The 24,315-nt window shown below is 41.7% G+C and overlaps 2 protein-coding genes across 2 annotated transcripts in view; one reads left to right on the top strand and one right to left on the bottom strand.

Annotated features, from left to right (window-relative positions):
• GatB (glutamyl-tRNA(Gln) amidotransferase subunit B, mitochondrial) overlaps positions 1-24,315 on the top strand; it is a 449,912-nt gene that overhangs the window by 383,976 nt on the left and 41,621 nt on the right. The window lies entirely within an intron of this gene.
• On the bottom strand, positions 3,756-20,748 carry LOC123762910 (modular serine protease). The gene is made up of 13 exons (XM_045749683.2): positions 20,503-20,748; positions 16,834-16,957; positions 15,714-15,902; positions 15,052-15,223; positions 13,649-13,970; positions 12,692-12,782; positions 12,071-12,100; positions 10,981-11,162; positions 10,183-10,348; positions 8,323-8,407; positions 7,730-7,885; positions 7,300-7,441; positions 3,756-6,884 (listed from the first exon to the last, which is right to left on the bottom strand). Exons 1-13 carry the CDS (start codon positions 20,555-20,557, stop codon positions 6,670-6,672), a joined length of 1,929 nt encoding a protein of 642 aa, XP_045605639.2. The 5' UTR covers positions 20,558-20,748; the 3' UTR covers positions 3,756-6,669.

Genomic DNA, 24,315 nt, shown 5'->3' with positions numbered 1-24,315 from the left:
TTCGGTCCGTTTCTGTAACCTATCCACCGCTGCCCACTGGATGGGGGGCGGTGTGCAGGACAAACATATCAATTGTGACACTAGCTCTCCACATATGTCAGTTGCTTAATTTAGAAACTGTACTTGTGGTCGATCCCTAACCCATTGATGATGTGACAACTTATACTGAATTTTGTAACTAGCTCATCAAAATTGTAACTTGCTTAGCTAAATGAATTTTGCGGTTCAGTCTCTGAGCCCATTATGTGCCTCTGTAACCCTTTCCACTACCGCCCGCAAGATGGGTATGGGGTGCATAATAAATGAACTAAACTAGCTTGGACATTGTTGCGACTTGACAAGGGGTCCAGAACGGACCGAAACGTTGCCACTTTCACTGAATTCTACATGAGTGGATTGAGTTATTTTTCTTTATTAACAGCAATAGTTAGTATAGTCATGGACACAGCTAACCTGACCAAATAGTACACCATTTAGAGTGCAGGAGCCAGGTGTTTTCCTTGTGTATTACCCACAAATCTATTTGTTAAAATTATATTACTCCACAGGTTCAGTAGAGTTTATTACTCCACATGTTCAATAGTGTGTATTATTCTTCAGGTTATAATAATAATAATAATTTGTAATTGCAAGAAGGTGCAATGGGTTGGTGAGATTACATAAGACGTATTTTAACATTCATGCAAAGCCACTAACACGCAGCGTTTCGGGCAGATATGTTCAATAGTGTCACCGTCTAATTAAACGATCTCAGCATACTTTTCGTAGAATTCAATCGTATTTAACAAATCTTCAGTTCGTTTACGATGTTACTAAAAAATAAGAGGAACCCTGGCAGTACACACATTATATATGGAATTCCTTAAGGACAACTTCTCTCAAGAGTGAACGCGCGTGATCTCGCAGGTTCGTTCTCGACTCATAATCGAGAATTCCAGGTTCGAATTCCGGCCGGGACAGGTTGGGCTCATTTCCTATCACCTAATGCGCCCGTTCACCTAGCAGAATGTAGATACCCAGGAGTTAGTCAGCTTCTTGTGGGGTTGTCAGTAATTTGGCTTTGAGGTGGACCTTGATATAAGCCTAACATGTATATATATATACACTGGCTGCCTGTCCCCCCGATACAATGAATTATTGCATTAAAATACAACATATATTCCAGTACAGTAATGCGTCCGAGTGATGAGATAGAAATATCGTTAGCAACAGTAGGGGAGAACCTTTAACAAGCTGCCGGCTCCCTGTCCCCGTTGAGGTCACTAGAGATATAGTGAGCCTCAGGTAAATATCGATAATTTACTGAAGACAATGAACTAGGTAGAACAGTCTCTGTGGTGTAGTGGTAAGACACTCGCCTGGCGTTCCGCGAGCGCTATGTCATGGGTTCGTATCCTGGCCGGGGAGGATTTACTGGGCGCAATTCCTTAACTGTTGCCTCTGTTTAACGCAACAGTAAAATGTGTACTTGGAATGAAAAAACGATTCTTCGCGGCAGGGGATCGTATTCCAGGGACTTGCCCGAAACGCTACGCGTACTAGTGGCTGTACAAGAATGTAACAACTCTTGTATATATCTCAAAAAAAAAAAAAAAAAAAAAAAAAAACAGTTTGAAGACCATTCGTGCGTCAGACACCACAGGCCTACTTAAACACCTTAGTAAATTGTTCTAATGATGACCAGGTGATCTTTAGCCAAGAGTGCAGTGTAAGAATGTTTTAAATGACAAAAAGATATTACTCTCATTGAAAGATTTGTTTCCAGTTCAGTTCAACAAAATCCAATTCACTCAGAATAATTAATTAGTCTGCCCTACACTGGAGTATTGCTCACGTTTTCTGTCATATTTGAGAAAACGGATGTTTACTCCTGGAAAGTGCTCGGCGTTGTGCGTCTGTAACCCTTTCCACTACCGCCCACAAGGGGACTCCTGGTTCAACCTTGACGCCGAGCGGACGTCTGGACACCACCTCCGACTGGGAGCTGCCTGGTCACGTCTTGTTTTCGCGTTTTGACTTTGCTACTGCCGTTTAGCATCCCTTTTCAGCGGTCCGCTTGTACGACGCCTGGCGCACATATCGCCTTGGGTCACAGGATTGTTGATAGATTTGTTTTTGGTTTTTTTTTTGACGTGTTCTGGCTGGTTCTCCCGGCGGTGTGACGGTGTTCGGGGGCCGGCTTGGCCGAGAGGTGCCGGGGGTTGGCGGGTCTTGGTGGGCTCCTGGTGTACCCTCAGCCGTGGTGGGCGGCCGGCTTCTGCTCTGCCAGGGGACACTGGATGACTTTTTGCGTTTTAGTTGGGGGCAAAGTTTTGGTTTTGATACCTGATGTTCTCTGTGTGGAGCGGGGCTGGTGCTTGTCACCCTGAGGGACTCCTGGGGCTCCCCAATCATCTGCCTGACTGTGCGTTTATTTGTCGTATGGCATATTAGTTTCTAGTGATTGGCGTCACTCGTTTTGCGATTTGGCATGGCGTTCCACCTTTCCAGGCTTCGCGATTTCCCCCTTAACGGGTACGCCGGGGCGCATCCGATCCCACGATCGTCGTCGCCCCTAAATCAATCAACAACTACCGCCCACAAGATAGGTATGGGGCGCATAATAAATTAACTAAACTAAACTATTTCCGGGCATCAAGCATGCTTCTAAGATTTCGAAATGCAAAATACGAAACTATTTTTAAATAAATTTATTCAGTCTTGAAACAATACAAAAGAGTTGATTATTGAAATTATTCAAATTTATTAAAGGGTATGACGATGTTAACAAAGAAAAAATAATGTAATTGCTAAACATATTGCAAAACATTATGTGCTACTTTGCCTATAATTTATAGGCAAACACCTGCACTTCATTTAAGCAAAATATTTATTTTCGTAGTAAATTTCCCCGTTTTCTCTCGATTTGACGCTCCGTAATAAAATGCAACAGTTTTGCCTAGCCAGAAGCATACAAACCCAAGCAACCCGCCTAACCTACCGAGACTGATGCTTAACAATCGTCAGTATTACGCACACTGCTTCAATTGTTTACTAACTACTCGCAAATTTTTACTATTACTAATTCATTTTCGACGGTGTTCGAACTCGATAAAAATGCGACGTGAAGTTTTGTGAAAGGACGCCGAGTAGCCAACAGATGGAACAGCTTACCAAGCGATCTAATTCAGGGAAATACTATGCATCCAGTTAAAAATAGATTAGACAAGTTCGTCTCTTTAAGATCTGGAATTATTGTTTTGTATTACCAAAAACAAGCAGCTTTTCGGATCTAATGGAGTTTGCATGCCTTTGTAATCCTTTCTATCAACTGCCAGTTGGATAAATATTGCACATATATAATACAATATCATTTTAAAACAACTTGAGCAACTTGAACAAATTTGACAGATATGGTAGAGACGGGGCACATTTATCTAGGGGTAGAGTGGAGGGCTGAGGACGTGAGGATGATTGTACCAGACCTACCGGATTCATCCACGTGAGGTTGATGAATACCAGCACGTGAAGGTATCAGTGTTCTCAACACATTGTCCTCGTCCATAACACAAATTCAGATGTTTAATTCTCAAATATCTGTACATATATTGTTGGGTTAGTTTACACAAATTTGCAGTAAATTGTGTACCTAAGTGAAATTCATATGTAATGTCTATAATTATATACCGCGCACTCAAGACTAATGTCAACTGCCTGAATTTAATAGTTTGTAATCATTATTAACTGCAGTAATGAAGGATAATAAGAATACCTGCAATAAAAATATATTTAATAGTACTAGGATATCACAGAACGACAATGATAAACATGGTTAACAAAATTCTGATGATAATAATAATTATAACAACAGGTAGAGATAATTTATATACTCCCCAATACTGAAATATCACAATAGACACATTTGAACTCTATCACTGATGGTGCAGTACATTCTTACAGTATATTCAGAGTATTTTTATGTTTCCTCTAAATACAACCAGTATACATACAGTGTCTAGATTTACGCATTTTTGTACTGTAGCTGTGTAAATGTACTACTGCTCAATACGTAAGAACCATTCATGTAAGATTACACAACTAAATTTTGAAATAACAAATTATAATGTAACATGATTTAGTAGACGCATTTAAGCAAAGTCCTGCAAATATATAAAAGAGAAAACCTCTTAGAAACTACGAAAGCAACATCTTCGAGAAGTATTACTGATCCAAAAAGATTCATATCGCCAAACAAGAGGATTCAAGGACACAAAGAAAATCAGTGATGTGATATATCAAAGGAGAAAATTATTTGGGGTAATGCGGAGAGTTGAACCAACGGTCTAGTGACTCCCAGACACTTGCCCTAACCCACTCGGCCACAATAGGACTCAATATTCAGCCAGGAACTTTACTGTGTCCACTAGGGCAGTGTAGTCTCAACTGGTGCCAACACCAGGTTTTACTAATAGCCCGCCTGTACTCTGGCCTCTGGGTAATGGTGCTCACCACCATACACCCTTCCTTCAGAACACAAAGAAATCACAAAGGGGCGGTTCAGATCCCCCACATTACTCCAAATTATTTTCGCACTGATATATCACACCACTGTGATTTCATTGTATTCTGAAGGAGGAGCATATAGTGAAGAACATCATTACCTAGAGGCCAGAGTGTATGATAATATGATTATAGAGATTAATAGAGACAATCCCTAGGGCCCCCTCCACAGGTTTGAAACACGTAAGTCCCAAGGAATGCCATCTGGTGTGCTATATAGCTACCACTATCAAGAAGATCCTGGTAACATTTTTTTATTAATAAAGAAAACCTTAATATCCAAGTTCTCATAATACAAGTTCCAGTGACAAAATCTTTACAGCAGGGCGACGGGATGGAACCCGGGTCCCGGGTCATCTCAGACGCAGGTTCGATCCCGCCGTCCTGCTTCAAAGATTGTCTCCAATATGTCAGATTATTGTGGGTTTCGTTGTGTACTAGCACACATGTTTGTCAGCCCTGCGGAGCTGTTGCTTCCCTAGAGGAGCCGCAGCAGAAAATTGATATGGAAGAACTGATGATGTTTATCCCCTGTTGGTGATAACCGTCTGCCCCTGCAGTTTAATTCAAATTTGTAGAGTTGACAGTGGTAGATAAGTTAAGGATAGAAGTAGATATTACTTCTACCTCACGATGCTCGTCAAAAGTACTAGAGAGCCATGTAGTCAAAATTCCCTCCCCAGCAACCTGTCCTTACACATAATGCACCGGAATTTTGACATTACAGATCACAACGTCAAAAGTCCGATGCTTTACTGAAATTAAAAGCAGCGCAATACTGAAGCTTGCTAGAACTAATGAGCATCGTCCTCGCTAAGGTGGGCGGGTTACCTAAGTTAATACGGTTCTGGGGCCAGATTCACGAAAGCACTTACGCAAGCACTTACGAACCTGTACATCTTTTCTCAATCTTTGGCGGCTTTGTTTCTAATTATTAAACAGTTAATGAGCTCCGAAGCATCAGGAGGCTGTTTATAATAATAACAACAGTTGATTGGGAAGTTTTCATGCATTGTAAACTGTTTAATAAATGTAACCAAAGCCGTCAAAGATTGAGGAAAGATGTACACGTTCGTAAGTATTTACCTAACTGCTTTCGTGAATCCGGCCCCTGGTTAGGCAAAAACTACTTGAAATCTGACGCAGCCTCAAAAGTCATCATGGCCAGACTTTATCAAGCATTTGCGCTGCCACTTACGAAACCTGTACATCTTGCCTCAGTCATGGTTGCTTTACATTTATTAAATCATTGATGAACCGGGAAACTTCACAGCCCAGGTTATTGTTGTTAGGAACACACTCGTAGCGTTTCAGAACTCATAAACTGTTTAATAAATGTAAACTAATCCGCCATGATTGAGTAAAGATGAACTGGTTTCGTAAGCGGATGTGTAAATACCCAGGAATGCATATATATATTAAAAACTCATATATTCGAATTAAAGTACAAGATAACATTGTTAATTACTGATTGTAATTTTTGTCTTAAATATTAACATTATAGCAATGCTTTCAACCAGGAAGGAAAACATGTAAACAAATACAATTGAGAATAACAAAATAACAAAGATCCACAGAGTACTCATTGTAGCAGCTGGTTATTATGGACATAACAGCCACTCACCTAAGAAGGTAATCCTCTCAACTGTTTAACAAACTTTTGTATGTTCATACATTTTTATTACATTCCATTTAGGTCAAATATAACAACAAAAATGACACCACTCATCACCTATTTAGCGAAAACACTCAGGCAAAACTGTATAAATATGGACAGCAACCATCACCATTCAGCCGTGTCTCTAATCTCATGCAAAACAATAGATAAATACTAAGATTGTCAAATAACTGAGGACGACAGTTACAGCCTGGATTCACAGAGCACTTACGTTTTCTCTTACGAGATCTGTACCTCTTACCTCCATCATAGCGGCGCAGTAGATATAAAATTTCCTCACCAATTTATGAGCTCCGAAGCGCTGTGAAGTTGTCCGTAACCCAAAGTTATTATTGGTACGGACGACTTCGTGGCGCCGCAGATCGTAAATTGTTTAGTAAGTACAACCTAAGGCAATATGGTCGAGCTAAGACTTACAGATCTTGATGAATTCCGGGCGTGGTCGTGTGGTCTTAGGGACGCGCGCACTCGCCGTTGTGAACACACCGGGATATCCAAGGCCAGAAGTCTAAGACGTGGTTGAAGATGGTAAAGTCATGCGGACACGACGACTCCGAGTACGACGACGACACTATACCGGCTACCGCCCATTTTTCATTAACATCGTTGCCAATATTGACCAGGTACGGTCCTCCTGATGAACCTTCTGTTAGGAACTGTTTATTATCTGTTGGCGGAAGTAATCACTGTTGAACCTTTCATCATATAAAGCAGCTTATATACACACACAGAATTATGTAACCCTCAAGCTGCTAAGCTATTTAAAAGTCAACATCGAGGTGAGTATGGGAAAAATATGTATATTATTAACCTGATAAGGATCGTTCCAAAGTTCCAAATGCCCTTGCTGGGACTAGAACCTCCGCCCGCATGATGCAAAGCCGAGGGCTGTACCACTGTACCACCACACTACAAAAGCATGGGGGAGAGTATTTATGAACTCACTCAACCCCATCCCCGAGTGCATTCCGGTTATGTGGTCAACTATTTCATCTAGTCCAGGGTTGAGCCACAGAACATGAAATATCAAATGATATAATGCCGACAAAACCACAGTGCAAGTATAATGGTGTGATATTCACCTGGGTTAATACCACAGAACTGGTCCTTGTCAATGGTGAGAGAACTGCCACACTTGCGGTGCGGTGTGGGACGACATCTGATGTCACGTTTCTGAATGATCAGCTCCCACTGGTAATTGTTCGAGGCTCCGTGACGAAACGTCTGGGGGAAACGTTACAGTTAATGTCACTCAAGGAGGTATGGTTAATTGAATTTGTAGGTACAGAAAATATTTTGATATAAATGATCAGCTGGAGTGTGGTGGTGCTTTAGTGTGGTGGTGCTGTAGTGTGATGGTGCTGTAGTGTGGTGGTGCTGTAGTGTGGTAGTACTGTAGTGTGGTGTTACTGAGGTAGGGGTGACACAAACAGTAAGAGTCACACAGGAGTGTAGTCACACTCCTGTGTAGTGATACTTGCTATTATCCAGGTCCAGCCAACCAATACTCACAGCAGCAATTTCATCTTCTGGGAAGTATTCACTGAGGACACAGGCAGGGTACACCTTGTGAGAGAACACCATGGGCTTCTCTACCCTGACCACCGCCAGGTCGTGAGAAGGTCTGGTGCCCGGGACGTACCCAGGGTACAGGTGGATCTTCGTCACCTGTAGGGCAGAACAGAGTATATTAATTGCTTGCTAGTACCCCAGGGTATAGAATAAGTAGTACGAGGCATGAGATAGTTTAGTCTGAGGCTTCAGCATGGTAGCCTGAGGTATAGGACAGTAGCCGGTATAGTAGTACCCTCAGCTATAGCAATCTATAGTCTTATCTATAATATAGTAGCCTCGTATATAACATAGTAGCCACATAACATTATGACTACGTAACATAGTAGTCTTATGTATAACACGTAGCCTCATGTGTAACGTGGTAGCCTCGTGTATAATAAGTAGCCTCATATATAACATAGTAACCTCATGTATAACATTATAGACTTGTATAACAGTGTAGACTTGTATAACACAGTAGCCTCATGTATAACAGCTAAATGCTTATGCCTCCTGATTACCTTTCCTTACTCGACATTGAGAACACTTACATAGTCCTTAAAAGGTGTTCCGCTAGGTGACAATAGCTGTACACGCAGGTTGCGCACGTCCAGCGTCTCTAGAGTCTCTTGCGTTCTGGACAACAATAACAAGAAATCAATTCTGTAAAACTGACATGAAAAAATTGCATACCATAGCACAAAATATTTTTATCCTCAGTTGAAAGGGGGGGTACTAAAGCTCTTACTTTTTACTGTTAATATTTAACGTTATTTGAGTTCACGAAAAAAAGAACCAGGAAGGAAACTACTATCTGTATGAAAAGTCAGATGCCTAAAATGGGTCATGTTATCATTCAGAATGGCGGCTTATTTTTATATTCTTTTGTTTTAGTCCCTCCGAAAATATTGCACACATTGTGGTTTACACAAATTATATTTTATACATAACAAGGATGAATGTTATATATAATATATGTTATGTTTTATATATAAAAATATGAGTGGGCATAACAAGGGAAGGATGTTAATAGCGCATCAAATATATCAACACAAGATAGAACACGAAACAAAGGATGTGAATTGGATAAGTTTCGATTTAGGAAAAATTTGGGTAAATGCTGGTATGGAAACTATCGTTGATTTGTGGAACAGATTACCGGGTAATGTAATAGACGTGAGATCTCTCGATTCTTTCAAGCGTAGGTTAAACATATGTATATGAATGAGTTTGGGTGGATATACATTGGAGCTGGGAAGTATGGGCCAATACGCCTTAGGCAGTCTCCTTAATTCTGATGTTCGTATATAAAATTTCCTAAATCGAAACTTAACTCCTGGGATTAACTTTGTCATCATACTCTGCATGAGTTTAGAGGAATTTATATCCATTACATTGTACAATGACTAAAATTTAGCAGCATAAACTAAACGAAGCCTAACAAGAACAAGATAAAGGTGACGACTTAGATGGGGGATCCTATTTGCTTTATTCCGTATTTGTATGTATTTTTCTTTTTTTTGGGGGGGGGGGCTTAAGATTCCTAATAATTATGACACTCAGATCATTTTAAATGTTATTATGTCTTAAGTTTTTAGTACTTACTCGAGGTCGAAATTTATCCATCTTGTTCGTCACACTTCCAGAGTACTAACGTATAGTAACTAAAGCCTCTAGAGTAGTAACGAAGAGTGACTGAAGCCTCTAGAGTAGTAACGAAGATTGACTGAAGCCTCTAGAGTAGTAACGTAGAGTGACTGAAGCCTCTAGAGTAGTAACGTAGACTAAAACCTCTAGAGTAGTAACGTAGAGTGACTAAAGCCTCTAGAGTAGTAACGTAGAGTGACTAAAGCCTCTAGAGTAGTAACGTAGAGTGACTAAAGCCTCTAGAGTAGTAACGTAGAGTGACTAAAGCCTCTAGAGTAGTAACGTAGAGTGACTAAAGCCTCTAGAGTAGTAACGTAGAGTGACTGAAGCCTCTAGAGTAGTAACGTAGACTAAAACCTCTAGAGTAGTAACGTAGAGTGACTAAAGCCTCTAGAGTAGTAACGTAGAGTGACTGAAGCCTCTAGAGTAGTAACGTAGACTAAAACCTCTAGAGTAGTAACGTAGAGTGACTAAAGCCTCTAGAGTAGTAACGTAGAGTGACTAAAGCCTCTAGAGTAGTAACGTAGAGTGACTAAAGCCTCTAGAGTAGTAACGTAGACTAAAACCTCTAGAGTAGTAACGTAGAGTGACTAAAGCCTCTAGAGTAGTAACGTAGAGTGACTAAAGCCTCTAGAGTAGTAACGTAGAGTGACTAAAGCTTCTATAGTAGTTACCTAGTGCAACACCAATTAGACAGTTTAAATATATATTTCTCTTATACATACCCGGAGAGAGAGAGAGAGAGAGAGCATGATTCAACCAACCTGGTGACACAGTGAGCAGCTGTGAGGAGATAACGTGAGGAAATAATGGTGGCGGTACAGATGTACTTCTCCAGGTTGTAGAGTCCCGCCAGCCAGGGCCACTGCGGCTGCGCCTGCAGGATGAACCTGCCCTCAGGGTTGATGTACCGTGGCCGCCGCCCGCACACTGTCAACAAAAGTCCCTTCGTTACCCCTCTATTCTCTTACTTACGGGCTATTCGTGCCCGTGCTACCTCTTGGCTGGCTTCATCAGTCAATCAATCTCTATTCTCAGCCAAAATATTTTCACTGTAAAGCATTTGTTCGTGTTTTGTTTTTGGTGTTCATTGATATTGAAGATAAAAATCAGGATATTTCCACAGAAATACGAATTGGACATTCATGTTTAAAATAAAATTTTGCGTAAGTAATATACTACACTTTGTAAATTTATTTAACATTCTTAAAATTTGTCAATGAATTTCAACATAAAATCCTCATATATTCTATAATGGGTAAGTTTAATAAATAGACACATGAAATATTGTCTTATTAGTTTATCAATTAACTTTTCATCTAAAATAGACATTAACGATCAATAACGAAAGGAACATTTAAATGCTCAAACTTCCTACTAATAAAAATAATATTTATTTTGTGTTTATAATGTTTATGAATGTTACGTTCAGATCAATTAACAAAATTACAGACCAAGGCACACACGTCATATTACAGCAGAACCTCCGATGCTACTGTAACTTGAGCACAGTTTACAGGTAATTAACCTAAAGCATATGTAACAATATTCAGAGCACTTACACTGAGAGTTGATAGAGGTGGACTGACATAATGTCTCGGTCGGAGCAGCATTGTTGGTGTTAGTGCCATAGGGGTGCCACAAGCCGTCAGCTTGGCACTGAGCAAGGTGTATGGTGCCCCAGCACTCTGCCATCACCACCCCCAACACGGGCACCGCGTTCACAATCCCACACAAGGGGCCCCTGCGGAACATGGAACAGTATTACACACAGAAATCACAATTGCGTGATGCATCAAATGAACAAATCCACAAGGGCCGTGACGAGGATTCGAACCTGCGTCCTAGAGCATCCCAGACGCTCGTCACGGCCCTTGTGGATTTGGTCATGGAACAGTATTTTGACAACTGTGAGGTTTGTCAAGCAGCATAAGAGAATGGTGGAACAGTAAGAGAGTAGAAATTAAGGCATCTTCAGTTAGGAAAATAATCAGGTGTGAGGAAGCGTGACCGAATATCTCGTCCTACTCGGGAATCGAACCCGGGACCATTTAGATACGAGTCGACAGCGTTGAAGCATTACGTCCTAACAAACCTGTCTGGCCGTATTTCGACCAATTGTTTCACTGCTCCAGACAATAGTGGTTAACAAAATGGATTTTAATTTTAATAAATTGTTAATGTACGTAATAGAAAGTCCCTGGGAGGGATTGGAAGGGAAGATATTCCTTCAAAGTGCTATAGAAACATACTGTATTGGCTTTCTCCTGATGATTACCTTATCAACTGCGAGATATTATTAAGTAAATGATAGTTTAGGCCACTCTGGGTTGGTGCTGGACTTGGGTAGCAAGCCACCCACCTAACCTAGACTGAAAACGTAGATATTTGTGAGCACGAACCCCTAACATAGTACCTATTATTTTGCACGTTGGGACTAAAGCATTAGGCGAGAGGATGTGTAGGTGAGCATAACAGAGTAAAAGTCTAAGTACAACTATAATTTTCTTTGTATTTAAAGAAATAAAGACAATTATTCAAATAATGAAAAAGTAATATTGCAAGCAAGAGGTGAGCTAAACATAACAATGTTTTATGTTCCCTGAACATAACAATGTTCAGGGAACAAACAATAACAAAGTGTAAACATACCCAGCTGTGCGGACAATCCCTTCCACGTTCCTGCCAAACACAATAAACAATTTCCATTAATATTTCCCCTTAACCGAGTAGAATATATAGAGCCAAAAATATATCAGGTTAAGTTGAATTTGACGAGTGAAAAATACAATGGGACTACACTGCACGAAAAAAAACTTTATAATAGTTGCTTGTTCAGAGGTAAATAAAAATGTATTTGCCAGACAAAGTTCTCGAATACAAAATTATTTTCAAATCTTTAGCAGACCAAAATAATAAAAGACTACAAATGTAAATCAATCTGATCGTATCTTATAGTAAATCATAAAAATAATACATGTTTTGCAAATTATAAGGTTTTATCACATAGTCACATGAATAATTAGCATGAACAGTTCAGTTACTCATACAATGTAACACATGCTTCACAAACATGTATTATTTACACACACACACACACACACACACACACACACACACACACACACACACACACACACACACACACACACACACCACACACCACACACCACACACCACACACCACACACGCACACACACATTGTGTGTGTATCCGTAATTACCTACATAGTCAACAAGAAACAAGCCAAGATGAAGAGAGAAGTGACTCACACATTGAGCTGCGCCCCGCACGAGAGGACCTCAATGAACACGGCGTCCGACGACCCCTCTACTGGCTGGAGGCTGCACACCACCTCACTCACTGTCAGAGACGGAGGAGAGGTTCACAATATTGCTAACAGATGGCGCAGGACCCAAGAGCGACATGCACTGGCAGTGTGAGGTTCTATAGCCTGGTGGTGTCCAATGGTCATGCATACACAGTATCTAGTTTTCTTGCTGAGAGCTAGGGTTCAGTTCCTGGTCTGGTAAGTGATTATCGTATAAATCTGTATACTGTTGTATGGAACACGTGAATATGTGTGTGTGTAGTCACCTTGTGCCTTCAGGCATTAGCTCTTGGACCCCGCCTTTCTAGCCGTCAGTTAATAATGGACAGTTGTTATGATTTCTGTCCTATTTCGTGTGTATTTACTGTTTCTGCCTACAGAATCTAGCTATTAACTCTTGGACCCCACCTTCATAACAGATTTATTTTGTGCTAAGAGAGAAGTTGTAATCTTGAATTCTTTTCAAGAATCAAGTCATAATTATAAATATCACAGCTGCCAAGCGAACCGTCTTGGATAAAGAAGGTAAAGAAGCACTTCTTCATTCTTCACAGAAATAAAATAAAATGATTAAAAGATTTATCTAGTTGAAGACTTTTAGTAAATATAGTATTGTGCTCTCAAGTCGTGGTGCAATGAAAGGTGTAATACTGCTTCTTAACTCAAAACTTATTTAGTAAATTAATTACCTAAAGCAGAACACCACACTGTGCACAGAACATCACACTGTGCACAGAACACCACACTGTGCACAGAACAGTACACTGTGCACATCATATATGTTCTCAACATCATGTAATAACATTCTACAGTATACCAATCAATGATAATAACACATGCCACAGCACTAAGAGAGTGTACCTACAGTTACCCAACATAAACAGACACGGAGCCTTACCAATCCCGGAGCAAGCTGCTACGTTGTTACAGGGAACACAGAAGTGCTCATAAGGGGTTGGGCACTCGCACATGCCCTGTGCCTTGCACTCACTGGCCACAGGTGGCTCTACTGGGTATGTGATGCCAGGTTTGAAAGTTGATGCAGGTGTTGGTGGTGGTGGTGGTGCAGGCGTTGGTGGTGGTGGGGTTGGTGGGGTTGGCGAGGCAGGTGTGACTAATTTTGGGCTTTCTGTTGTTACAAAAGTGTGTTGAGGGCCACATAACTCCTTGGTCTCGTCAGAAGAATCGATACAGTGGACTGTTCCATCACATTTCTTTTTCTGTTAAAGTACATAAAACACTGAGGCAAACATAGGTGTTATTTTGTCATGTACCATAATATGCATTCCTTGAATCAAATAATATAGAGATTTAATCTTCACAGATGTACGTAGCAAGAAACCACTGAGGTAGCATCTTCACAACAATAAGTAGTTAGTAACCTAGATACAACATATCAGTATCGTGAAGGAAGTGAGAAAGATAATAGGAGACATTACAGAAATTGAAACGGCATAAAACGGGAAAATTATTGGGACAGTTGTCTAACTCCACTGCAAATACAACCCCGAGCAACCTGTCCTCTTTTTAAATGTAAATAACATTTACGGCTGAATTGGCCGTTTGCCGTATGGCCGAAACTGGACGTAATTTGAAAATAAAAAAAAAATTAAAATAAATTTTGGATTTTTTTTTTTCAAAACAGTAATTTAAGAGTCCTCTGGTAGGTTAGATGGGTAGGAAATTCTCTTTAAGTTTCAAAACGTCATGAAAAATGTCAATTGAAAGTTTCCTCTCCTAACCTTTCCGAGTAAGCCAGAGGACTCAAACAGAAAACGGGACAGTACATCACTTTCGTGAGCCGATTTCATTTAAAATTACGTCCAGTTTTGGCCATAGCGCGCATACAAGCGAAAGGCGACGTTATTTTTAAGAGGACGAGTTGCTCTGAGGATGCTAAGGTGTACTTTAGTAAAGCGCGTTCTTTAACAACATCCTACCCAAGTGAAGAAGAAAATATGAAATATAGGGAGGATTTGTTCTAGAATCATTTATCTAACCTTTTCCAATAACATATAGCCAATAACACTGGCACGCATGTACGCACGCGCACCACACACACACACACACACACACACACACACACACACACACACACACACACACACACACACACACACACACACACACACACACACACACACATTGTCATACATAATATGACAATGTCAAACCACGAAGGAAGATTTAAGGCAAGAAGTTTCTTAAGTACTTTCGTATTTAATAATACATCTTCAGAAGAAATATTAAATACGAAAATACTTAAGGAATTTCCTGTCTATAATTCCCGTAGAGTATTACCCCGTCGATGCACGCTCCGTATTTGCACTGAAATTTAGTAGAGGTGCATTTTTGATTCTTGCACGCATTAGGCGTCTCGTCAGAGCTGTCGGCACAGTTAGGGTAGCCGTTGCAGGACCAGAGCCTCCTGATGCACGCGCCGTAGTCACAGCGGAATTCCCGCCGGGTACATCTGAAATAATACATTTCATGTAGGTACTCGTCCCAAAACGCATCAGCATTTTTGTATATTATACAATGAAAAATCTTTGGCAATACTCTTGTGTATGTTATAGAATTGATGTTATAGGTTATTAGAAAGTTATATGGGGTTTCCTGATGCTTAAAAAAGGCTGTCGTCTACCTTGATATTCATGCATACGACCGTTCTTGTTGTTGAAGATTACGTCACCACAGAAGGTGGCACGGGTATGAATAGCCCCATAGGTGGTAGACTTTTTTTTAGAGTGAATGTGATCTTTGGTTGTGAAAGGATATACTTGTGTGTGTGTGTGTGTGTGTATACGACTGTGAAATTCCATCGTATAATTACCCGGGGACGAGGTGAAGGTGAAGCACCTCATCACTAATGTGCCAATAAGCCCATTACAACTTACCAATCTCTATGTTTCCACGAAGGTTAAGCCAAATAAATTTGTAAAATATGAATGCAATAGACTCACTTTTTAGCTGCACACTGTTGAGCCGTCTCATCAGACTTATCCCAGCAGTCGGTGTGGCCATTACAGAGGAAGTCGAGTGGAATACAGGCGCCGTAGTCACACTTGAACTTAGCAGTGGCGGAGCTTGAAGCGCTCTCCAGGACGTCGGCCAGGTTCCCCAGGTCCCCCACTGGCAGTGACGCGTCGTTCCTAAAATGTTCCCACACGCAACGATATTAATATAGAAGTTCTCGTAAGTGAGGAGTTCAGTCTCCTTAAAAGCTTATTTGAGAAGTGGGAATTGTGGAGGGAAATATATCCCGAATTCTATATATATTCTACCCGAAACGCTGCGCGTCCTAGTGGCTTTACAAGATTGTAAATACTATGTTATGTATTCTCACAAACCCAATGTACCTTCTTGTATTTAAATAAATAAATAAATATATATATATATACGTGGCCGGGATTCATCAAGCATTTACGCAACCACTTACGAAACCTGTACATCTTACATGGATCATAGCGGCATAATCTGTATTTATTAAAATGTTGACGAACTTGGAAATTTCGTAATACAATGTTTTAATGTTTTGTATACCCTCGTAGTGATTTGGAGCTCAGAAACTATTCAATAAATGTACACTAAACCGTCATGTTTGAGGAAAGATGAACAGGTTTCGTAAGAGGACACGTAAAGGCTTGATGAAGCCTGGTCCCGATAATGGTACCTTATAGCGTGAGGGAACGGTTATGAAAGGGATTAATTAATCGCTTAAAACGATGAACAAAAGATGGCCAACACAAACTTCAGGGGATTGTTTTGGAACGGATAAGAGTGGGGGGCTAGCCCCCCCTGGGTAAAGGTGGGGGGCTATCCCCCTGGGTAAAGGTGGGGGGCTAGCCCCCTGTGTAAAGGTGGGGAGGGGGGCCCTAGGCCCTCGTGTAAATGCAGGGGCAATTTTTTAAACACATTTAGACACATCTGAGGGCTAGACCCCAGCATCACGGTGGGGACCAGACCCCTGTATCCGGGTGTGGGGGACTAGACCCCATTATGATGGTGAGGGGACTAGATCCTCCCCCAGTATGAGGGTGTGTAGGGGACTGGCATACACAAAACACACACACACACACACACCTGCACTGGGTATTAGAGCAGAGTTGCTTGGTCTCGTCAGCGCCGTCAGCACACTCCACCACGCCGTCACAAGCCTCCACACACCTCCCGTCACACATGACCTGCGTCAGTAGGCACTGCGAGGCTGTGAAAGTAACGCTTCTTATTGGTCTTGTGCGAGTACACCTGTGTACTGTAAACACATGTATACACGTAAACTCAGATGTATACGTGGGTCGTCTGCTCCTGTACACCTGGGTACAGGAGTTCGAGTTTAATTCATGTATTGTACACCCCCATACCCATCCTGTGGGCGGTAGTGGAAAGGGGTACAGAGACACATAATGGGCTGAACCCCAAAATTCATTTAGCTAAGCAAGTTACAGTCTTGATGAGCTAGTTACAAAATTCAATGTGGGTACAGGAGCAGACGACTTTTGACTCCTGTTAGTAAGGCCGTATACATGCTGCCCTGCGCTGTAGCTGCCCCTAACCCTTCAAAAACAACTTTACCTTTCTCATAGCTCATGGTAAACTTTACCTCACTAGTTTTCCCTGGAACACGACCCGCCAATCGATTAATAACCAGGTACCAGATGAATAGTTAAGGATTACAGTTAACTCCCTGACCTGGATTCGAACCCAGACTAGATCGGTCGTGAGGCGCGGGGCAAGCGTTACCACTGGGCCACCACGGATGTAAGAAATCACACGCAGTTTAGGGTACATACTTTACTTTTTATGTCTTTATAATTGTGACATGTAGGCCTAATGTGCAGTTGTATATCTCTGAACCCCTAACGGTAATGTTTTAGAAAGATATTTAATATTGATATTTGATAGTGTTACTCCTGTTCTGTTCCTCCACTGTTGCTCTTCCTAACATGTTCTCTTACTAATACAGTGTAATTGATTGTCTCTTGAAAATATTTTATCAAAGTTCCAGTTGAGCTGTAGTAATAGGACTACCTCTCTTCAACCCTTCTCCACCCTGTCCTTCTCTGCTACATTATAACCATATGGAAAGATCACATCCACTATAACACTTTTTAGTTTTGTTTACGCTATTGTGATAATGTATGGTTGGAAAGGTTCCTCGTTAGGCTGGTCTGATCCACTATGTTGTTGTATTGTATTTTCAGTTTGACTTGGCTGTTCTTGTGTGCGGTTTGTGCTGCTAACTTGTCTTGCGTTATTTTTTTTTCACTTCCATTCTGTGATTCTCTTCGCTTCCTCCCTGTCATGCCATGACATGTCTTGGCTAATGTACACTGCTTGGTAAGGCTATATGTCCCTCACTTTCCTCCTTTCTAAGAGTAATTATGTTTGCTACAGTGTTCGTAGTAGTGTTGGAGGCAGTGTTTGTGACTGCTATCGGCAAGGGTGGACATGTCCCTGCGCAGCACAAGGTTATCGTAGTCAACAGGACGTAATAGTAATGGGGAGGGGAACTGGTGTGGTGGTGAAGGGGGTAGTGGTTCAGTGGGTAGTGGACTGGTGTGGTGGTGGAAATATATGTGTTTGCTGCTGAGTGGTTTTACTCGGATAGGAATATATGATATTTTGATACCCTTATGGTATAGTTTTCACCCATTCCTAGGTCTCTGGTTCATTTCTTTTCTGGGGCCATATTTCGCAGGGTCGACATCTTATGTGTACTACTCATGAGAACTCTGAAATTGCTGAATAATTTTGGTATAATCACAACTTTGTCATTTGTATGACTCCAGGATATTCTGGGAACCGTCCGCCATAGCCTAACCTACCTACCGACACATCTACTGTAATAAACTACATTAATTGTAGCTTGATGAGTGCATTGCATATAGGTAGATTATACATTTCAGCAGAATGCCTGAGATTAGTTTAATCGTTTAACTAGAAGCGTCATATGGTAGAGGCAGCCGACCAGCATCTTGGAAAGGAGAGCAATAAATTAAGAAAATGTAGGAGGTGCCGGAAAGGTTTAATGAGTGGAAGTTATTTTGTGGTGATAGACTTTTGGAGAAATTTCTGCTATGGCCGCCCCCCTCGTGGGAAGATATCGGGAGGGAGTAACACCGCAGCATTATAAATGTGGCCGTAAATACTTTAACCCACGTACAAGTTTTAATTAAGAAAAGCAAACCGTCTCCACTCTTAGCGCCGGAAACAGTGATAGCTGGTGTTCACTGAGGTAGCCTAGCTAGTTTATTATGGTGTTACCAGTCGTTGGGAAGATCACGGGAGACATCTCCCGTCACGCAGGGTGCAGTCGCACCTCCACAGATCTCCAGTATCAGCTCTTGATACTGGTAATGGCTCCAAAGGGCTACCACTTACGGGCTACTCATGCCCGTGCCACCTTTTGGGTGGCTTAATCTTCATCAATCAATCAATCAGTTGGGATGATGAGGTTCACGGCTTGTCTACCACAGCATCAACCAGGTTATTCCTGTTAATCGAAACTGGCGACCTAAAATTAATAGTCGGGTAATTCAAATTGGTCTCTGACGATAAGGAGTCATAAGCTAAATATCATCGACAAAGATATTACTACGCTGCTAAACACCTACAATAAGGAAGGATTACCCACGTTGGTTTGATTTGTACTTTATATGACTAGGGCGTGTATCACTTAATATGTCTACACTGCAGTAGTACCCCGGGGAAGGTTTTAAATCTCAGTTGGATACTAGAGGCATATCTCTGAGATGCTCTCTTGTTCTGGGTTTACGATTGCGTTGTGGATTGAGCTACGGGGCTACATAGCTATATAGCGATTGAGCTATATATATATATATATATATATATATATATATATATATATATATATATATATATATATATATATATATATATATATATATATATATATATATATATATAACTGAAAACTCACACCCCAGAAGTGACTCGAACCTATACTGCCAGAAGCAATGCATCTAATGTACAGGATCCCTTAACCACTCGACGGTCGGGGGAGTGAACGCCGACCTGCATGAAGTGGGACCTTCATTCTACCGTGGAGCCCAAGTGCTTGGTCATCTGGGGGGAGGGGGGTGAGAGGGGGCTCTCGGCCACCTGCCACAGGTAGTGTCCGGGGATGATATCAACAGTGTTTACAATGCCGCACCTTCATTTAACCTTCGGGTATTTCCAAATTTCCGGATCTATCATAATCACACTTTTATTTGATTGTATGCATCGTACGATAACTTTTAGGTACCCTGGGGTAAAGTGATAGTTAGTCGTGCTTGACAAACTCTGGGTTTTAAAGTAGTAAACACCTCTCTGCCTTAATGACATGGCCGAGCCGTTAAGAGGGTGTCTATTTTTTCTTTGATAATTGTAGAAATATGTAGTTATTGCTTCAATAAATTAACTGTCCATCTGTTGATATTTTGTATCGTCTTCGAACTCATTATGACTGTGCCACTAACATGAATCGCATTACTAACCACAAGTGTGTATATTCCTTTATATCATATGTCATAATATAGTTTCCTAGGTATGCAGTACCATGCCACTAGTCTCCAGCATGTATGAGGAAGCACAGTTACAGCCATCACTGACGGACAGCTGAAGGTCAAAGTCCGACAAATGATAAACTACCTGGCATATACATTTGGAACATAATACTAGGGGAAATAACAGAAACCTCTAGTGGGAATTATGACATACGTCCGCCACCCCCGCACTTTGCTGTACCTGCTCGTGGAAGCATCATGGAGATGAATGCTGTTAAAAAGAAGAGTCCCAACATGCTTCAGTCACTTGGTGAATGCCTGGCACTAAACACCACTTCGCCACACTGGAGAGGCACCTACTGACTTCACACGCTGACAAACAACTCACGAATGACAGCGTGTGTCACTAAGCCGTGTCAGAAAAGATACTGGGGGCAAATCCTGAATGGTTGACAACAAGGGAGGTTCCTTCAGCTTCACTAGACAGGTTGCCAGATTGCAGCAGCTCTCAATAATATGTACTTAAGAATTATACAAGACAATGTCCATTAAAATACAGCACAACAAGGAATATGTGCGAGAGTACATGAAAATACATCAAACGATAATCACGCTTGCTAATCTGCTTTAGTTGGCCTTGTTAGATGAACTAGAAACGTGACGTTTAAGAATTACAGTGTTAGAAGGATATCTATATTAATAACAATATAAATAATAATATATATTATTAATAGATAATATTTGAGAAGCCTTATCATTGGTTTCAACAATTAATATTAGAAAATGTTCATATTATATACGTTATTCTTCCAACATATTACATATAAACGTTGTATTAGTTTATTATGGGTGTGTTGCCACCAGTGGCGCCTAGTTTATTGTGCGCCCCATACTCGTCCCGTGAGCGGTAGTTTATTGTGCGCCCCATACTCGTCCTGTGAGCGGTAGTTTATTGTGCGCCCCATACTCATCCTGTGAGCAGTAGTTTATTGTGCACCCCATACTCGTCCTGTGAGCGGTAGTTTATTGTGCGCCCCATACTCGTCCCGTGAGCGGTAGTTTATTGTGCACCCCATACTCGTCCTGTGAGCGGTAGTTTATTGTGCGCCCCATACTCGTCCTGTGAGCGGTAGTTTATTGTGCGCCCCATACTCGTCCTGTGAGCAGTAGTTTATTGTGCGCCCCATACTCGTCCTGTGAGCGGTAGTTTATTGTGCACCCCATACTCATCCTGTGAGCAGTAGTTTATTATGCACCCCATACTCGTCCTGTGAGCGGTAGTTTATTGTGCGCCCCATACTCGTCCTGTGAGCGGTAGTTTATTGTGCACCCCATACTCGTCCTGTGAGTGGTAGTTTATTGTGCACCCCATACTCATCCTGTGAGCAGTAGTTTATTGTGCACCCCATACTCATCCTGTGAGCAGTAGTTTATTGTGCACCCCATACTCGTCCTGTGAGTGGTAGTTTATTGTGCATCCCCATACTCATCCTGTGAGCAGTAGTTTATTGTGCATCCCATACTCATCCTGTGAGCGGTAGTTTATTGTGCACCCCATACTCATCCTGTGAGCAGTAGTTTATTGTGCACCCCATACTCGTCCTGTGAGTGGTAGTTTATTGTACACCCCATACTCATCCTGTGAGCAGTAGTTTATTGTGCACCCCATACTCGTCCTGTGAGCGGTAGTTTATTGTACACCCCATACTCATCCAGTGAGCGTTAGTTTATATTGCACCCCATACTCGTCCTGTGAAGCGTTAGTTTATTGTGCACCCCATACTCGTCCTAGTGAGCAGTAGTTTATTGTGCACCCCATACTCATCCTGTGAGCAGTAGTTTGTGCACCTCATTCTAATTCTGTAAGTAATTTATTGGTAATATATATATATATATATATATATATATATATATATATATATATATATATATATATATATATATATATATATATATATATATATATATATATAGTTCTTGACCATATAGTTCTAAACATTGTTTATTAGAAAGTGGCGAAAGAGTCCGCGAAACTGAAGTTTAAAGGTAAACTTCTGTAAACTGACGTAGACCGGCCATAACCTTTCCGAACCGGACATTGACACATCCACTCCCCCGGGGGGAAGGGGGGGGAGTATCTGTGAATATCAACAATAAGATCCACTTCTCTCTGATGGTGAACACTGGGGCAGGGTACGGGGCCCTCACTGGACAAAATGTTATGTCGTCCCGTTTATGGATACGGCTCAATGAGATACCCCCCAGCAACTGACCTTCTTCCTCAAGATGTAACTTACAATGGTTAATTCCCCGGGGTATCTATTTACTGTTTGGTGAACAGACGCATCAGGTGAAATAAATCCGTGCCCTAATGTCTCGCTGTTGTTGTTGTTATAGATTCAGCTACTCGGAACAAGTTCCAAGTAGCACGGGCTATGGTGAGCCTGTAACTTACCTGGCACAGGAGCGGGGCAAGTAGCACGGGCTATGGTGAGCCCGTAGTGGACTTAACCTGGCACAGGAGCGGTGCTGAGCCTAGAACTATATGGTTGTGCGTCGACTGCGGTGACCTCATATAGGCATAGGTCATAGAGTAGGTCGTCTCTGGCCTCGATCATATAGTGCGGCAGATATCGTCTGAACTTGACCATATAGTTAATGGTCTAATGATCTCACATAATAAAAATAGTTTGTGCTCTAACAAGGATATGTCATTGAAAACCTTTAGCTAGCGATAAGCATTTTCTACCGTAACGTTTGTACTGTATTTACATCCGTTTTCTGTTCGGGACTGTGACATTCTACTTCCCTAAGGGGACACAACCCGTCCTGCTAATGGCACGTCGTATTTTCTAGTACAAACTGTCGTACTAGCAAATGGTAGCGGCTCGCCAAATTGACATAATGTCAGTTTTCTGTTCGTGGGTTCTTTGGTGGGTTAGGTTAAGGCACTTTAGTACGACAGTTTCTTGACGTTGGTAACACTCGCGAGAACGGTTGTTGTTGTTATAGATTCAGCTACTAGGAACAAGTTCCAAGTAGCACGGGCTATGGTGAGCCCGTAACTTACCTGGCACAGGAGCGGGGCAAGTAGCACGGGCTATGGTGAGCCCGTAACTTACCTGGCACAGGAGCGGGGCAAGTAGCACGGGCTATGGTGAGCCCGTAACTTACCTGGCACAGGAGCGGGGCAAGTAGCACGGGCTATGGTGAGCCCGTAACTTACCTGGCACAGGAGCGGGGCAAGTAGCACGGGCTATGGTTAGCCTGGCGAGAACGGGCTGCTTCCCTATAGTGGAAAACCATATACTTAACATAATTACAATCATGCATAGTATATGCAAGGTTATAATCATACATAATACAAGCAAGGTTATAATCATACATAGTATAAGAGTGCCACACAGAGTGCAACCACAGAGTGCAAGTAAGATTACAATCATACATAGTACAAGTTCACTTATAGTCATTGATATTGCAACTGTCAAAGGATTCAGCCAGAGTAGAACAAAATAAGTTATGGTTCCTCATGGTTTCCCATAGTCGGGTCTGATAAGCGTATCGCGGCAAGACACAGAATAGGATGAAGAACACCTGCCAAACACATAACAGGATGAAGAACACCTGCCAGACACATAACAGGATGAATAACACCTGCCAGACACAGAACAGGATGAAGAACACCTGCCAGACACAGAACAGGATGAAGAACACCTGCCAGGCACAGAACAGGATGAAGAACACCTGCCAGACACAGAACAGGATGAAGAACACCTGCCAGACACAGAACAGGATGAATAACACCTGCCAGACACAGAACAGGATGAAGAACACCTGCCAGACACAGAACAGGATGAAGAACACCTGCCAGACACAGAACAGGATGAAGAACACCTGCCAGACACAGATGCACAATAACCAATAAACTAAAGTGTGTGCACAATAAACTACAGAGACAGGAAGGACACCCCCTCCCCCCATAGTAGGGGGAGGTTAAGAAGTCTTGAGGGACCAACGGGCGGAGTTAAGGAAGTCACTTCCAGCACCAGTAGAT

This window comes from Procambarus clarkii, chromosome 47 (assembly GCF_040958095.1).
Source record: "Procambarus clarkii isolate CNS0578487 chromosome 47, FALCON_Pclarkii_2.0, whole genome shotgun sequence".
Classification (NCBI taxonomy): Eukaryota; Metazoa; Arthropoda; class Malacostraca; order Decapoda; family Cambaridae; genus Procambarus; species Procambarus clarkii.
This window is presented reverse-complemented; position numbering and strand designations above follow the sequence as displayed.

What these genes read in the sequence shown, in the direction of transcription:
- LOC123762910 (XM_045749683.2), bottom strand. Translation starts at nt 20,557, where the DNA reads ATGTTGGGACTCTTCTTTTTAACAGCATTCATCTCCATGATGCTTCCA. An exon ending in ACGGAGCGTGCATCGACGGG is followed by an intron (nt 13,971 to 15,051) that starts GTAATACTCTAC and finishes GTACTTTAACAG; the next exon opens with AAAAAGAAATGTGATGGAAC. An exon ending in GCTGCTCACTGTGTCACCAG is followed by an intron (nt 8,408 to 10,182) that starts GTTGGTTGAATC and finishes ATTGTTGTCCAG; the next exon opens with AACGCAAGAGACTCTAGAGA.